Raw genomic sequence first — 18,131 nt, 5'->3', positions numbered from 1 at the left:
AGGTGACTCAGAGAGCTGCAGTGGGCCACCAGGAAAGTGTGTTGGGGGAGGAAAGCTTCATGCCAAGAGGATTTTGAACACAGTCTGTGACTTTTCCTGCCTGACCACCTTTCAACACCTTGCTCTCTGTTGAGGTGGGGAAAAGTCCTGTGCTTGCCTCTTTGGGACTCCTTAGGGTCAATCCAGGGTGCTGTGGCTACCTTGCCTTACTGAAACAAGGCTGGAAAGAACTTCTCAACTAAGCATGGGAAGACTTGGCATGATTGAGAAGTGTTCAGTGCCAAGGAGCTGCTTGGTATTATTATCTGATGTTGATCATTTCTTTTTCTGTTGGGCAGTCAGTTTATCTGTCTGCTTACTGATATTCTTTTGCTAGATCATCTGTAGGAGGGTAATGGGAAGGCGTGTGCTAGTCAAGTGTTTGGGGCTCCACTGCCTGTTTGAGGAGCTCCAACTCGTAATTCCAAGATCAGGGCTGGTTACCAGGAATAAGGAGCACCTTACTTAATCCTATCTTTTTAAAGGTGGTTTGTTTTTTTTTTTTATTCTTTCTCTCAAATCGACTTCTTAGAAGAACCTCTGTAGTACCTGAATGTGAGCATAACCTTTTCTGGACAAGTGAACTGCTTGTTTGTATTCAGGCTTTTGAAAGTCAGATGTTACTCAGAGGCATAGTCTTGTCCTTTCACATAGCTGCTTTGTGGTGCAGAATTGTACCCAGGTGTTGCACTGCTGAAGAATACATTTCCTTAGGCAATCCATAAATGAGTCATTAGTTATTCCCCTGATCCACCCTCAAAAGTGCCCAGTCATGCAGAGGGCTGGCATGTGCCTGCTGAGCCCTTGACCCACTGGGAACCTTGAGTGTGTGAGGCCTTTGGAGCTGGCTAACATCTACTCTTGGCCTGGCTTTTAGCAAAAGGAGTGTATATCTCAGAGGCAGTGAATAAAATTCAGCACTTGAAAAAATGAATATGCAATTTAAGTAAAGCTGCAGTATCTAGTTTTGAAAGCTTAAGAATTTGCCAGGCCAAAACCGTTTGAGTGGTGATTTTCTTCTACTTGCTTTCTTCCAGTCTTGGGGCTGATCAGCTCTTTCTTAGAACAGTATTAGCAGGGTAATGACAGGTAACATTCTGAGTTTTAACAGGAAAAAAGCAGATTATTTTCCACTCATTTTTTGTGCTCATCTACATATAATCAGTTTCCAGTAAAGAAGCTTAAGGGCAGGAGTTGCAGATATGTAGCACGTGAACCTAATGCTTCCATTATTGATTTCAGAATATTTTAAGAAAATATGGAATCTCAAATTTGTTAGGTTTGCTAGCTTTCCTTATTCCACAAAAGTATGTGGAATATATTCCTCTCTTTATAAACGGGGTGTACAGGAGATTTTTCTTGATGAATGTGGCATTCTTGATGTTAGTACTGAAATGCTAAATGCACTTGCGGCAGCTGTGTTTAAGGGTATAGAAAGTGGTTTCAGGTACTCGAATTCTATCAGACTAGAAAACCATCCCTAATTACAGCTCAATCTCTTTATCTGGCACAAAACAACTTGAATGGTGGCTTAATTATGTCACCTAAGTACTGTCTGGTGGGAAGAATACTGAGTGTGCTTGGTTTATGTAAGTTACGGGGAAACGGACTAGAAAGAACCAGTAGCTAAAATGTGGAGACAGTCACATAAACATACTGATGGAGGTCACCAATTACTGAAATACTTCATTGGAGAGATCCAGTGAATTGCATACTCTCATGGATGTTTGAGGCTTCCTTTCTCTCTCTTTAGAGAGTAGATGTTAGTCGAGTGCAGTGAGTGGAAAAAGGAAAGTGGCAATGACTGAATGAAGTCTAACTGCTGCTGTGTTACTGAGCTTCTCAGACTGAATAACCTGGCAGTCCTCTGGTCTTGAATTAAAAACAAACACACACCTAAAATCAAACAAAAAACCCCACAGCCTAATGGGGATTTTGAGTTTGGTAGCACAGTGTGTTCTGAGAGCCCCAATGGCTCTTGTGGGCTGTCAGTCAATGACTTGCTGTGCCCATCTGTTCCATGTTTCACTGTCCCTGTGATGACTACAAGCTGCTGAGGCTGTTCTGGTGTAGGCACAGGCACTCTACGGTCTTCCTGGTGCTCCCAGCTCATCCTGGTGGTGTGAGGGAATGGGATGCACCCTGGGTGGGGGTAGGTGGAGACAGGGTGTAGGGCAGGGATGACAGGTGAAACAGGGCAGAATCGGGGGATTGTGTGCAGGAGCTGTCACATGAAGGCATGGTGGAAGGATTGGTCAGGACCATGCATGATGAAGTGGAATCATAGGTGAAAACTGAAAGGAGGTTAAAGGTGTGGGAGAAGATAGTGGTGAATAGTCTGGGTGAATTAAGTTCTGTAACTGCAAAGATATCCACAGCTGGGAATTGAACACAGGCGTTAGTATGTCTGCTGGTATGTCAACATGGAAAAGAAAAGGTTTCTGTTGTTACCAACTGCTCTGCTAATACAATAGGGCATGGTGCTTCAAACAGTCAGCTGTATAGGATGTAGGCTGCTGCTCAGTGTTTTAGCTTTTGGGTCCATTCTGTACAAAATAAGTAACAAATATTTTGTTACTGAGCCTCCAGTGTTTGTTTTGGTCTGAAAGCCTCTATTTGATGCGAATCTTTGGGATTTGTAACAGTTGCTGTCCCCCTTTCCCCCTACCCCTTCCATTTTCACTGCTCCGCCGATGACTTCTGTAAGTTAGTATGAGCCCACTGTAATAGGGGCTGAAGGAACAAATAGATGCACATCACACTGCATCTGTGTTGTAAAGAAATGTTCAGTAGGAGACTTCTGCAGTGTTTGTAGAAAAATTGTAATGCAAATAATATTCTTTCTGGATGAAGAAAACTAAATTGCTATGGTGCCATTATACTTTGGCCTATGGTGTGAGGTGGTGTCTTTTGCCAGAGAAGGGGTTACCTGGCTATGTTTCTGAAGATACTTGCCAGTGTTTACTAGTTCATGGTTTTGTCTTCAGTATTGATTTCATTCTGTCAGAGAAATTTAGAGTCCTAGTCTGACTACTCTTTTAAAATTTTTTCCTAGATCGAGAGGATCAGTCCATCCTTTGCACGTGAGTATTTCCAATTGTCAGTTTGTCTGCATGTCACAGTTTGTGTTTTTACATTCTTTGTGGAAGGACTCTCTTAATTTTAAGTGCTGGTAGTGGAATTACAAAATCAGGTAATAAGGAGAGTCATGGAAAGTCCCACTACAGTTCCTGCAGTATATAATTCCTTCTGCAAAATAATTTTTGTAAAAAGTGGAGGAAGGGTGGCTTTGCAACAGCCGCTGTACTCAAACTACTAAAGAAATACAGCTTTGCCAGTTAAAAAGGCTTGGAGTGATCCTTCAGATTTGATGCAGCTGTTATGTTTAAGTCCGTGCATACTGATGAGGCTGATAGAGTAACAGATACTCTTGATACAGCAGTTTGTCTTCTAGACACAGTACAGTTGATTTGCCCTCAGCCATGCTTAAGGAATTGGTATGTTCCTTCTAGCAGTCATGAGGCTTCCATTTGAAAGATTTACTTCATCACCTTTCACCCCAACCTCTACAGCAGCCTCCAAGTTATTCCTCAGCCACGTGACAGTCTTCGTATCCAAGTGACTAGAAGGCATAGCTCTTTATGGCCTTCCATATTGCAATCCAGCTGCAGCCCATCTTTTTTTTTCCTTGGTTTTAAGGGAGGTGCTGCAATGGCCAGAATGCAGTTAGAGTGTCTGTAGCCCTCTTGGGATTAGAAATATGATAATGTCCCCATACATCTTGTTTGTGAATAACTTGCAGATTTTCTTCGCAGAGGTGAATCAGGAGCTGGTAAAACAGAGAACACCAAGAAGGTCATTCAGTATCTGGCTCATGTTGCTTCCTCGCACAAGTCCAAAAAAGACCAGGTAAGACCTAGGTTTAGTGATGCTTTATTGCTCTGCTGACTTTGGACACTAAATATATACTGGCTGATGTTGGTAAAAGACGTATTGCTCAGTAGAAGCTTAGATGATACCATCTATCAGGGGATTGAGGAGGTCAGTGAACTATGAAACAGTAAATCTGTCCAAAATTGCAAGTCAGGGAACACTGTCCAAAGTCATAACTCCTTTGAATTCGGTGGAGCTACAGCAGGCATGAACTCATCCACAACCCCTTGGATTCGTGGGCAAGTGCATGGGCAAGCGCTGCTACAAGTGAAGCATCACCTGTACTGATCCTTTCATGTGGATGTGTTGCTTATAACCAGTCTAGGCAACTGATCCTTAAAACTGATCCTTCTGTGGAGGAGTTGTCTCCTTTCTTCTGTACCGTTATAGATTAGGTCTGGCCATTGCATGTACTGCCTCAAAACTGGAGAATACAATGATAGGCTAGTGGACGTCAGCCGAAAACTTAGAAATTGTAGGAAAACATTAAAAGGGGGGAAAACAGCCAAGTGTTAGCAGCACATGAGAGGAGGGTGGTGATGATGGTGGGAGGACTTTAAAGATGTCTCACTTATATTTTTTTCCCCTCCCTCTCCCCCGATGGACTATTGCCGAATTCTTCAGTTGTATCCTCGTAGGTGAGCTGCACGTTTACTGCACGTTCTGCACCAGGAATGCGTTTTCTGTCCCATTGTGTGATTTTTTTGAGCAGCTTTTCACTCCACACCAATAATCACTTTCTGCAGCTAAAGCAAATCCATAGACAATTCACAATTTTTTTTTTTTTTGTGTGTGGTACACAGTAATCTTTTTGTAAGGATGTTCAGTTGGAGACTGTAGAGATTTCAAGAATACTTGTGTTCTGTGCTCAATACTAGTTTGGCTTTAAGGTTTTTCTTGCAGGATTTTCCCAGATACATACCATTTTAGAAGTATTCCTCCAGGGCAATAGGACTGGACAAGGCTTTCCTAGAATCTTAAGCATACAGTGTGTGGTGTTCCTTCTAAGACCAAATGTAGTTAAGTATTTAGCCAGGGTATTTCAGGGCTGTGGGCTTGTTAGCCAGATCTGAACACGTTGGAAATTTCATTATGAAAGCCAGGTGTGTCCACTGCATCTCTGCATAAGAGTTTTCCTATAGTAGCTTAATGTGTAGGCATGTCTAATGCATATAGAGTATATAAATAAGAAGGCATTTCTGCATGCAGGCACACTGTGTGTGTGCCTGCACATAGTAGTAACTAACTTCTGGAATCCAACCGAAAAAAACCCATTCTATGTGCCAAAATTTCAGACATTAGAAGGCTTTTTCCATGGTCTGTCAGTAGCTGTATTTAGAAACATTCTCCTTTTTTCTTTTTTTAAGTGCGGAAAATAGAATCATGGGGTTGAGTTAAGTATTCTTCCACTGCTTGTCCATGAGTAAAATTTGAACCACCAAAGCAGGACAGGCAATCTGCTTAGGAGAATAAAACAGTCCTAAGTTGGGCTGGTTGGTGATTTGCCCAGGTTTGATACTTAATTTTTTTTCCCTAAGTTTTGGTTTTTTCCAAAAAGTCCTGCAGCTCACATTTTGTGGCTAAGCTGACCTTACCAGAGGGGATTTAGAGCTGGAGCTTCTGAATGTTAATCAGCAATGAGTGCTCTCTGCAATACTTCTTTACAGAGCAAACTTGGAACCAGAGTATAAGAGTTTATGATGATGAATATGTTTAATTTTTTGAGGATCTCAGGTATACTGGTCATGGCAGATTTTTGTCTTTAGTTAGTATATGATAGTGTTGAACCTTTATGCTGCAAGACTAGGCAAAGAACTTAACCAAGGATATTATAGAAAGTAGTGGTACTTTCTTTACCATGAACTTTTGGATGTAAACCAGTGTTTTTCCAAGAATCAGGGCAGAATTGGTTTTATAAAGCCTATTCTTTAACTCCAGCTCACTGGTTTTGGAGGTAGTGGTGCATTCCACCATTCCCAGCGCATTATTCTATTCAGCTAAATAAGCTTCTAGCTGCATGGTGTGACTTCCAAGCACACTAAGACTCCTTAGGGGGTGTACTGAATCTAATTCTAGAAACTTTTTTTTTCATTTATTGAAACTTTTATTTATGGAAGTTGAAATCCATATTTTCCCATGTTTAATCTCAGCTTCTCTACCATCTTCTTAAATCATGTAATGTTTTTTCAAGATGTGAATGTTTGCAGCTAATTGGAAATTCATGAGTAATAGTAGCTAATATTTAAATATTTGTAACAAAAGTTAGGTTACTGATGATATTTCTCCTTTCCCCATCCAGCCACTGGTGTTGGGATTTAGTTATTTGATAATCTCTCACATGACTGCAGAGAAAAATACGAAAGCAAATCCCTGAAGTGCAAAAAACAAAACAACGAACTCCAACAATCCAGACAAACAACCCAAGTGCCCTCCCCCATATTTTTTTTTAATTGCATGCTGTTAAAGGTAGATTTGATTTCTGGATGCCTTTCTCCATACTTTCTGAAGTAAAAATGGCTGGCAAAACTTTTATCTTGCTTGGAAACATTCCAAAAAGTGTATGAGATGCAAAAAACTCAGAGTACAAGGTAGATGTCAAGGACTTTATTTGAAATTGGTGTTGCTGACATGATTTAAATTGGTGTTGTAATTTCAGAGCAGTAGAAAGAGAGCATACTGAAGAGTTTTGGGAACTGCCCAACCACAGGCTAACAGACCCAGTGGTTTTTCTGCTTCTATTTTCATCAGGAATATTGCACATACTTCAAATGCGTGCCAAGTGTTAAACAAATTTGTTTCAGGTCAAGGAGTTGCAATTACACGTGCCAGGAAATTGGTACCATCTTAATGATAGGAACCTTAGGATTTCTAGAAAGCTTGTGATGGACAACTTTGCAAAATTACCCATTGTATAATAAGAATGAAATATCTTCCATTAGTGAAAGGTGACCATCAAAATTTAAGGTAAAAAAATCCCCAACAAGCTCCACCCAAAAACTTTTTAAAAATTTTGAATGTAATGGATTTGCCTTTTAAAAAGACAGTGTGCAGTGGGGAATGGGTACAGTAATTGCAGACACTTAGTCTTGTGTGCTGTTACTGTGGCACGCTGAGAACTTGGGTTTTCCCACTGTGTCCTGGTGCTGAGGCAAGTCAGGAAAACTCAGGTAATTTGACCAACTCTTCAGCATTTTCCTTTCCCCAGAGCTTCATATTGTTGTGAGGCCAGGCTGGCATTCTCTATGCATATTGCTACCTTGGTGTTTAAAGGGACGTAATCACCTCTAGACTACAATTTACCAACACCTACTTGAAATGAATGGCACTTTTTCCTGAGGTAGTAAGTAACAGTAGGGTCTATTATAGGGATTTCCATAAACCTCCAGTCTTTGTGTAGCTAAGTATGGCCTTGGTTTACTTTTAGACAAATAATTAAAATAGATTTGATGTCAAAGCCTGATTTCTCTTCCCTCCTTGTTCCATAGTTGGTTTTTTTTGTGTTGCTGTCATCTCCCACTTGAATAGTAACGAACTGCAGTTAGAAGCAGAGGCCTAGGACGTCACTGCAGGATGGGGAAGACAAATAGTGTGAGGGAGGAGCATTCCAACCTAAGTGCATGTGGCAGAACACAAGGGGAAATGAGACTAACACACAGTTTCCAGGACTGAACCCTAGTTTCAAGGTTTTTTTCCTTGGAATGCCAGATGCTGGGTCTGTTGTGAGAGAGATGAAGTCCCAGCTCAGGTTGCTTTCCCAGGGCTAAGCCCCTTGTTATACATACTTGATGGTGAATGAAGGTGTTTGCAGCAGCTACCCCTTCTGTGTATGCGCAGTTCCACCAGGGCTGGGGGTCTTGTTTGGCCTTGCACTTGACAAGTGTGAAGTGAAGTGATTGTGGAAGTCAAAAAAAAAAGACTTCTAGAAGAACTGTTCATTGTACGCTTTCTCATATATCTTTCTCTTTTTTTTATTGTCTGTATTTTTAGAGACACTGTGTAAGAACTAATCTGTCTTTGAGAACAAATGGGAACAATTTTCCTTTAGAAGTAACCTTAAATAGTTTCCCCATAAATTCCAGTTCTCACAAATCAAACTTCATTTCCATCTGTTTTGCACAGGCAGTCTTGAGTACTTACTGATAACTGCTAAAAAGAGAAACATTAATCTAAACTGTAATTTTGTGTCTCCAGAAGCTTTTTAGTTGATCTTGAAATATAGAGAACTCCATGCTTTTAGCACAGAGGACAAATAATTTTTAAGAACAACCAGGAATACATCTAGAGCCTGCAGGGAAAGTTGTATATGCTGCAGTGGTCTAGTACTGGGCAGGGATGAAAGTTCTGAATTTCTTTTTCTACAGTTCCAGCATTTTGTGCTCCTTGAGGGGAGGAGTGTGTGGATATGGCAGCAGAATGCAAGCAATCATGCAGTTGGTGGGATACCACTAATTCTCTTTTTGGTGTGTGCCTCCTTACAAAGGAGATTTTTGCTTGTTTGTACTTTATAAGGTGTAGACTCTTAGAAAAGTGCAAGCTTTTGGTTTTGTGTTTGGTTTTTAAAAAGCATTAGACCTTTTCAGACTAACTTCTTAACCTACTAGTAGCAGTGTTCAGAGCTGTCTTTAAGTAGCAAGATAGGATTTACCTCACTCTTCCAGCCTCTGTGGCAGTACACTTCTGCGATGAGGGCCTGGTCTTGGATGGTGGTATGGTGTTTCACTTTCTCCCTGGGAAGTCGGCGGGATGTTACAGCCAAGTGACTTTGAAGGGCTTCTGTTAACAGAAAGACAGCACTGGGAGGAAGGGAACAAGGCATATTTATGAATGTTTCTGTTTAACCCAGATAACTAATGAGTCTCCTTTGAAGGTTTAAGTGATCATCTCCTAAGGTTTAATGTGGCTTCTCTACAGCAGATGCCAAACTAGTGTGAATTGAAACTGCAGCGCTGGTTTGACCCAAGGTTAATGCAGTGAACCACTACCTATTAATTTTGGATTTCTCTCTAGGGAGAACTGGAGAGACAGTTGCTCCAGGCTAATCCCATCCTGGAGGCCTTTGGAAATGCCAAGACAGTAAAAAATGACAACTCCTCAAGATTTGTGAGTATTATTATGTCATGAGTATATTCAAAAAGTGCATCAAAAGTGTATTTTACACTTCCCAGAGTATTCTGATTTTGGGATATTGCTGTCAGGGATAGAATAACTGAGTGACTTCCTTTAAATTAATCTGGGAAGTTGATTTCATTCAGTGAATTATCCAGAAAAGATCTTTTAGGTCTCTAGAATGAAGAGACCAGACCCTGTGCCAGGATCATCTGTGCTGATTTTTATTGTAATCATTACAGTCAGTTTTATCTTGGAGAGCAAATACTGGTCCTTACTGTGCTTGCTTTGGAGAGCAATGGGCAACATCTGAGAGGCAGGTGGGGGAGCTGGAGCTAAATAAAAATAGTTGAAGCTAACACTGAAAGAGGTGGAACTGTCAAGGTAGTGTGCAACATGTGAAATTGAAGGGACCCTGGTTGTGAGAAATCTAGGTTGAAACACTGAGTGTAAGTTGTAGGCTGTCACAATGACAGAAGTGCCTGGAAGTGCTTGGTGTCTTTTTTTGTTAAATTGCTGTTGTGATCAGCAGCCATTGCCTATTGGCTGACCTTATGCTTTGCCTAAAACCTGCCTGACCTGTTCCAAGTTTCCTTTCCTGGATTAAAAAGAGATGGTTTACTTCTGTTGTTTACTGCTGTTACCAGATAGAATGAATACTAATTTTAATGCTGTTGTCTTCCTCTTAGGGCAAATTTATCAGAATCAACTTTGATGTCAACGGCTACATTGTTGGAGCCAATATTGAGACCTGTATCCTTTCTGTAACCCCTTGAAAGGAGAAGTTCAAGGCTCTAGAGGTGACAGGAATGGTACCTAGCAGTCTCTTCACAACTGACTTAGGTTGAGAAAGCGGTTGGAAACGCTCTAAATTTCTGCTATCAAGATCATTGTCGTAGTCTTCTGTTTCCTCATAATAGTGTTTTGTGACCTTTTGTGATCATGGTGCAGATCTTTTCAGAATGAATGAATGAATTCTAATCCTGAGAGATGAAATGCAAGCATAAACTGCAGTAATATGAATAGGTGTGGAATTTCATAAGTCATTCTCACTTCTGTCCAAGACAAGTGGGGATTGATGGCCACTATTTTTTTGTTTCTTACCAGTTAAGTCTCTCTTACCATGGTCATCATTCACAGGCTGGCAGAACTGAGACCAGAAGCTTGGTGGGTTGTTGACTGATAATGATTGCTAAGTCAATACCCCTGTCAGTTGGCATGAGGAGAACATCAGGTAGTTTTTTTTCCTACCGTGGAATAGGAAGTGATTTGTATGTCCTGTCACATGCCTTGACTCTCTGAAGATCTGCTGGAGAAGTCACGTGCAATTCGCCAGGCCAAAGAGGAGAGAACCTTCCACATCTTCTACTACCTGCTCTCTGGGGCAGGGGAGCATTTGAAGAGTAAGTATGATTGTGTTGTGATGAGGGAGTCCCATAACTACAACAACAGGGGGTTCAGAACTAGGACCTGTAGACTAGGACCTGTTCTTCACAGCTCCTTCTCTCTGCCTTTTAGATATGGTCAGCTCTCCTCCACTTCCATCTGCCCTCCCCCTGCACTTCTCAGTTCCTGAAAACTTGCTTCTCTGGTTCCTTCCTGCACTTGTCTCCTTGCCAGCAATGACTCTACGCCCTTCCTTATCTAAATCACTGTCCCATGTTTAGTCTAGTCTTGCATGATGTAAACCATTCTGGTGCAGGAATGGTCCTGCTGTGATGTACTCGGCATGTAACTGAGGGGAGCAAATCTGCAAGCCTCTAAGAAGCTCTAGCAGTCTGGGATCCCAGCACACCTTGCTTTAATACCTCAGCCTGGTAATCTGGGTCTGTGTTGTGCAAGAGCTGCAAATTGCTCTGCAGGAATGACAAAGGGAGAGGACTTTCTCATAGCTGCTACTGTTTCAAGAGTTAATATATGAACTTTTATCTGACTTGAAACAAGCGAGGTATCTGAAATTAAAGGCAATTATACTTTCAAGTTAATCCCTGCTTTTTGCAGATTTAGGGTGTAATGATGAGTGACACTGCTTTGGTGGTGTAGTCCAGAGGAAGGAATAGCAGGAAATAACACAGAAGAACTCTGTGTTTATCTAAAATACATTAAATATTCAACCTGAAGTAAAACTGGCCTTAACCCCAGATTCATCCAGGACCTGGTAGTGTATGCAAGTCAGAAATTTGGTATTGGTGGTAGCTTGTTGTCTGTTAAAAAAAAACCATAGCAACTTCTTTGTCAATTCTTTCCTAAGATGATCTGCTGCTGGAGCCTTACAACAAATACCGCTTCCTTTCCAATGGGCACGTTACGATCCCGGGTCAGCAAGACAAAGACATGTTTCAGGAGACCATGGAGGCAATGAAGATCATGGGCATCCCAGATGAAGAGCAGATAGGTATGAATATGCAAGGAATAAAAGAGGGAACAGGCCATGGCTCTTGAGCTGTTTTGTTCTGATGTTCTTTTTTTGTTTTGGTTGGATTTGTTAGCTTTTTGTTTAGGGTTTTTCTTGGTTTTGTTTTGCTTGTGTCCCCTGCCCCAAGTGTAACAAAATTGAGTGGCTTTGGAGTGACCCACCTCAGGATCTACCAGCACAGTTTCAGTTTATACAGTTAACTTTAGAAGTCAAGCAGCTAATAAAAACATGGTTCTCCTTGCTGTTTTTGTTCCCACTCTGAGGCTGGTATACTCAATTTATGAAAAACACATCCCAGATAAAAGAATCCCCTCATTCTCCTATGCAGTGCATGGCTTGTGTGCTCCCCCTATCCCTTAGCAGTGGCTCTAAAGTACCTGATCCAACCACTGCTGGATTAGTCCTTTGAGAATGGGCTGGTCGTAGTGCCTTTCTTTCCAGCTTAACACTGAACTGCTGATCAGAAATTAATATTGTCTGATACTGGGAGCACAGTAGCATGACAGTGAAAATAGAATTGCACGCAGCCAGCACAAAGCGCAGTGATACGTATTCACCAGAGCTCTGTGCTCTCTCATTCATGATCTGCCTCACTGGTTGGGAATCAGTGTTCTGCAAAGTCTCACTTTCAAAATGTATGTGGTCTTCTAAAGTTAAGACTGTTACTTTCTTCACTGAAGCAAGCAAGCATCTGTTGTGCTTTGAGGTCACCACCTCCTCTGCTGCAGGCTGCAGCTCTTGTGTTTGTAGGGAATATGTACCTGTGCCATAAGTACTGCTCTTTACAATCCGGCCTACTATAAATCCATGCTGTGTATGCCAAAATCGGCATAAACAGGTAGAAGTTGGGGGACAAAAAAATCTTTGTTATGAGATCCACTTTCAAGTGACTGACAGTTTGCTTTGCTCAAGGCAACTGGACCTTACTATGCAATGAGCTTTGACTGATACATGATGAAAATTGAATTGAAGTTGTCTTCCCTGTCTTGGCATCTGATGGTGCTTTTTTGACATGCATCGTTTGAAGAGTATGAATATATCATTAGCAATGGGGTGGGGTGCTTCAGCATATAATTAGTAATAGTTACAGTACAGGCACTTTTGCCCACATCCTGCTGCCTTCTGTACATTATAATGTGTGTCTGTAAGGACTACACGTCTTGGGCAGGAAATTGAAAGTGTTTCAGGGTTAAAGAAACAAAATCTTTAATTGGGGTGTACTCTTAACTGTCTCTTTCCTTTGTTCAACAACAACTGTTGAGGAAAATTGAGTATCAAATTCATTGAGTTTTGATTCTCAAGCAGAGAACAAGTGTTTTATTAAAAAATACAGATGTTGTAGGTGGCACTTTACCCTCAGTCCTGTCTCTAACTGTTTTATAGTGATGTTGAGAATGGGTAAATTTCTGGGCTGTTTAGTCTTGCATAGGAATGACAAGGCAAGTCCTTTGTCCTGAATGGGAGTTATTTAGAGGAGTAGCCAGTGGTATTTTCTCCCAAATTTCAGAAGGATTTTTAGGATGCTGAGGTGGGTCTCTTAACCATGTCAGGAAAGGTAAGTGCGTCATATCAAGGCTTTTGGTGATGTCTGACACTAAGCTATTATTATTACTATTATTTTAAAAGGTCTGCTGAAGGTTATCTCAGGTGTTCTTCAACTTGGCAACATAGTCTTCAAGAAGGAGCGTAATACAGACCAAGCCTCTATGCCAGACAATACAGGTAACCAATCTCTTCTCCCACACCAAAGAAAAGTGCAGGAAAAAAGCCTACAGGAAGTTCTTGCAAGTGGGAGAGTGTATTACAGTATGTATGGAGTGCTGGAGTCCTGTTTTTCCATAAGGTGAATTATTTGTCAGAGGAGCTGCTGTGCTCTGTACAAATACACACTGTTGTGCCAGGCGTGTGTTTGCAGCCACCCATGGGCAGGAATGTGGCACTGTTCCTGTGTCAGGGCTAGGCAGGAAGTACACGTGATGAACAGATGAAAAAGATTACTGGAATATGTGGAGTGTGTGTTTTAAAGGAGCTACAGTAATTGCTCCTTCAAACCTATATTATCAGATTTTAAGGAATGTTCTTTGCTGCCTATGTAGGTAGTCTGGTAACTGTAAGAGTTAAGGTGGTGGATAGTTTTATGGTGGGTATAAAGCATGTGTACCTATTTTAATTGCACTGCCCATTGTTGAATGTGTAAACAGTGCCATTATTCATGTGATAGAAGACTATTTGTTGGAAGACTTAACTCAGACCTTCATTGTAGATGTACTGCAGAAGTGCAAAGGTTGCTACTTTATCTCTAAATGGGGTTTTTTGGCTGTTATTCTTAAAAATATGCTCTAAATGCCATTTTAGGGAGGAGAGTAAATCATTTGGGTTTTGGGTCTCAAATCTGAAATAGAGAGTTGCCTCAAAGACTGATCAGTAGATGAAGACAGAACAATTAGCTTGATTAAGAAATCCATTATCTGATGTATTTTTAAATTGGTTACGGACAGTGACCTTTCTGAAGCTTCTGTATTATGACTTAGTAGTATGAGGCTATTGCTTCAAATGTACTCTAGTGGCTTCTGGAGAAACTCAATAAGCTGTAGTATTGGTTGCAAGAGGGGTTTTTTGGACTTTTTTTGGTTAGGAAGATACTTTGTCTCAGCAACCTGTTCTTCGTTTAATGTTTTTTGTCAGCTGTTTCCTGACTTTTCTAAAGACAGTTCCCAGAATGTTTTCCTTTTTTTCTTGCTTTCTACGAGAAAAACAGAATAATATGAATCTTTTTGTTTCCTCCTACCATCTTTAGCTGCTCAGAAGGTGGCTCACCTTTTGGGTATCAACGTGACAGATTTCACTAGAGGCATCCTGACTCCTCGCATCAAAGTTGGGCGAGATTATGTCCAGAAAGCTCAGACCAAAGAGCAGGTAGGCATTCTCAAAAAGTAAACAAGTACTTTGGTCTCTACTCTTACTGCTGCACAGCTAACGAATGTATCAGAGGTTTCTGTAGTGTTTACTAACCATCTTTATGATTGCAATGTATGGCAAGCACACCTGATGAATATTGTAGCATAATATATTGCTTCTAGCATAATATATTGCTTGCTCGTGTAATGTGTATAAAGATAGAATTCACCCTTGTCCCTTAGCACTTATCTGAGAAAAAAACCAGAGGGAGCACAAGTCCCCTAATTTTGGTGACTGGCTGTCCTTGGGGACTTAGTAGTTTCAATGTGGTGTGCAAGGCTGACATTTTCAAGTTGGTGCAGTACAGGAAGCACTATTTTTGAGTAGGTCAGCTATTAAGATAGAAGAATTTGCAGCTCACCCTTGAAATTGATTGGAAATTTTGTAATGCTCTTGACTGGTCATGCTGTAAATGAAACCTGACCTAGGAGCTAGTGGCCTGCTTGAATGGAGCAAACCCCTGTGCTTACTCATTGCCTGACTTCTTTATGAACACAGCATTATCCTCTGAATAAAGAAACATGCCCCTGTAACATGGAAGGGATTGGTAAGAGATTGAAGTCTGGAAAAAGTTGCAGGTTGCCTTTCCATGCTGCTTTTGATGTTTATTTTCTTACTACACATAGTATTTGTGTCAAACACGGGTAGGGTAGTCACAGGGAGGGATTGGGCTTCACAAATCCAAAGTTACAAAAAGAATTTAAATCCATATCTTTGGGCCTATGAAATACACCATGTCTTTGGAAGTGACTGGGCATAGTTTTTCTTTCTTTAATACCAGCTCTTGTTTTCTCCAGCAGGCAGGATCTTGAAATTTGGTTTTGACATACTAATATAGAGACAAATTCTTTGCTCTTGTATATGGAGTATCACTATGCCATCTACTTTTGATTGGGAATAAACTGAAATAAGCCTTGTTCAGTGAATTTCGTGGTGGAGAGAAAAATCTCAGACTACATTTGTGCTCCTAGATCCTGAAATAGTGTAAACTATGCCTTTCTTTGGTTTGTCATGCAACTCCTGATGTTTATGTTTGCTATTTAGGCTGATTTTGCCATTGAAGCACTGGCTAAAGCCACTTACGAGCGGATGTTCCGGTGGCTGGTTATGCGCATCAACAAGGCTTTGGATAAGACCAAGAGACAGGGTGCATCCTTCATTGGAATCCTTGACATTGCTGGCTTTGAGATTTTTGAGGTAAGGAGATGTCAGGTCCTTGCACTCAGCACAGTTTAAAGTGGAGCAAAGACCGCTGAAGGAGATAACTTTACAACCGGAAAATAACACACTCTTGGAAAGGATGTGAAGCCCACAAAAAGGGGGAATCAGCATCAAATCTCATGCAAGATAAGTGTAGAAGAGGAAGAACTGAAGGAAAGTTGAGGGAGAGAGGGGAAATGGGAGCTCCTTCTCTAGATGACAGTGAGCTGTTAGGCCAAACTGTTACAGGATTCTATGAAATAATTTTAGGATGTGGTTTGCATTATAGTCTGAAGCAGCCACAGACTGCCATCAGAAAAGAAGTATCCTCCCATTATCCCAGCCAAGCATCTCCTGTCAACCTGAGTTATGCTACGCTGGGTCTAGCTCATGAACTGCTGCAAAATGAATTGGACCAATTTATTCATGAAATAGAAAACTTGAAACACAGAAAAGTTGGGGTTTGGGGTTTTTTTTAATTGGTTGGGTTTTGTGAGGTATTTTTGTTTCCTTCCCCCTCTGATAGGTGTACCTTTGGCTCCATGGTTGCTGGATCTCATGGAAAGGAGAGGAACAGAAATAACATAGTTAAGAATTATTGAAATGTGCAGGAAGTAGAACAGGACTACTGTCTTTAGAAGCTGTGTTATGTTTTGTGTGGTCAAACGTAAAAATGCACTGTGGGTTATTAACCTTATCCTTACTGTTTGAAGAAATTGGGAAATTCTGAAGAAATTTCCCTCACTTTCACTGCTCTGATTTTATATAAGGATTAAAATGGGACTTTCCAGTCCACAGGCTTTTAGAAATTCGTCTTCAGGCTTCTGTTGCTGCTTCTTCCTATGAAGAGGACTTGCTGGCTCTCCATTTGTGAGAAAACTAGAGTCCTTTCTGTTCCCGGGTTAAGTAGCTGCTGTAATTCTGCTGCTGTTTACAGCTAAACATTCTTTTGCAAAGTCTGAGAACCAATGTGTATGAACTTCCCTAGGGATTGCAGCAATGTGCAGTGACACGTGACAGAACAGGCAGTTCATATCCAAAGGGGTTATTGACAGTGGACTGTCTGCCCCACTCTAGCTTAGATTCCTGAACTGCAGAGATGATCTTTTGTGCTAAGAGAACAGTGGTTGTGTCTTCACAGCAATTGCTCAAACATCTTTCTACCTTTTTCTTCATTAGCTGAACTCCTTTGAGCAGCTGTGTATTAACTACACAAATGAAAAGTTGCAGCAGCTCTTTAACCACACCATGTTCATTCTGGAGCAAGAGGAGTACCAGAGGGAGGGCATAGAGTGGAATTTCATTGACTTTGGCCTGGATCTGCAGCCCTGCATTGACCTCATAGAGAAGCCGGTAAGTTCATTGTTTTACTGTCGACCGGGAAATGGCTGCACTGATTTTGTCACTGAGGACATCACCTCTGCCTGTAGATTGGAAACTGGCCCTCTAGCTTTTGTAATCTTCTCCTGACACTCTAATGTGATTAGAAGCAGTAGCAAACAGTTTCTTCTTTGTCTGAAAGTGTGTCACCAATAAGGCTGTTAGTATCAGTTCTGTAGGAAACACTGCATGAAAATAGATCTAATCTATTTCCTCTCACTAAGTTGTCCTCACTTGTGTGGGTCTGCATGGTGCTAGATGTATGTGCAGCTTGCCATAAGTGATGTGAACTTCCTTGCTTAACTACAGATGTGATGAGAAGCTGTGAATCTCTGTTGCTTTCATTCTGCTCTAATGAAACCTGAGAATTTCCAAATTTCATAGTAGATATTCCAGTAGTAAGGACTAGTTTGTGAAACTTTCTGCTATGGCCTTTTGCATTTAGACACCTGAATATATTTAGAGAACTGCATAATAATATTTCTTCTATTAAAAAATATTTTTTCCCAAAAAACAATCTAGACAAATGTCACAGAAGAGACTTTCTCATTAAAATGGTCAGGATTTAGATAAGGATATTGAAGAACTATTAACAATTTCCAGTACAATGGAAATAGTTTAACTGATACCACACAAGAGGTGAATGTGATGTGGATCAGGCTTAGGTATCCTTTCTTTTCTCCTCTAGCCATTTAAAGGTGCTAATTATTGTTGCAGTTGTGTAGTTAATAATGTTTTGATGTTTCCCTTCTTTAAGGCTGGGCCTCCTGGTATACTGGCCCTGCTGGATGAAGAGTGCTGGTTTCCAAAAGCAACAGACAAAAGCTTTGTGGAAAAAGTTGTTCAAGAACAAGGCACCCACCCCAAATTTCAGAAGCCAAAACAGCTGAAAGACAAAGCTGACTTCTGTATCATACATTATGCTGGCAAGGTAAAGAATTAATAACTAAAATGTGATGGTTGGAATACTTAATTCATAAGCACTGCTTCTTAGAAATGGCTACTTACCAAAACGGTTCCCTATGAGAAACCATCAGAAGATTTCATGGAAATGTTCCATTGCAGAGGACCTTACAGTGCCTAAGGAGATTTGCCTGCA

General features: G+C 40.9%; 1 protein-coding gene across 1 annotated transcript in view; it reads left to right on the top strand.

Moving 5' to 3' along the window:
- The window catches only part of MYH9 (myosin, heavy chain 9, non-muscle), a 54,008-nt gene that overhangs the window by 12,442 nt on the left and 23,435 nt on the right, over positions 1-18,131 (top strand). The window contains exons 3-13 of the mRNA XM_008636406.2: positions 3,095-3,122; positions 3,855-3,948; positions 8,980-9,072; positions 9,768-9,831; positions 10,383-10,481; positions 11,330-11,473; positions 13,121-13,216; positions 14,292-14,410; positions 15,497-15,649; positions 16,832-17,005; positions 17,790-17,963. Coding sequence (XP_008634628.1) covers positions 3,095-3,122; positions 3,855-3,948; positions 8,980-9,072; positions 9,768-9,831; positions 10,383-10,481; positions 11,330-11,473; positions 13,121-13,216; positions 14,292-14,410; positions 15,497-15,649; positions 16,832-17,005; positions 17,790-17,963 — 1,238 coding nt within the window. The remainder of the gene's footprint in view (positions 1-3,094; positions 3,123-3,854; positions 3,949-8,979; positions 9,073-9,767; positions 9,832-10,382; positions 10,482-11,329; positions 11,474-13,120; positions 13,217-14,291; positions 14,411-15,496; positions 15,650-16,831; positions 17,006-17,789; positions 17,964-18,131) is intronic.

This window comes from Corvus brachyrhynchos, unplaced genomic scaffold (assembly GCF_000691975.1).
Source record: "Corvus brachyrhynchos isolate BGI_N302 unplaced genomic scaffold, ASM69197v1 scaffold56, whole genome shotgun sequence".
Taxonomy (NCBI): domain Eukaryota; kingdom Metazoa; phylum Chordata; class Aves; order Passeriformes; family Corvidae; genus Corvus; species Corvus brachyrhynchos.
The sequence above is the reverse complement of the archived record's forward strand: the minus strand, read 5'-3'. Positions and strand labels throughout refer to the sequence as shown.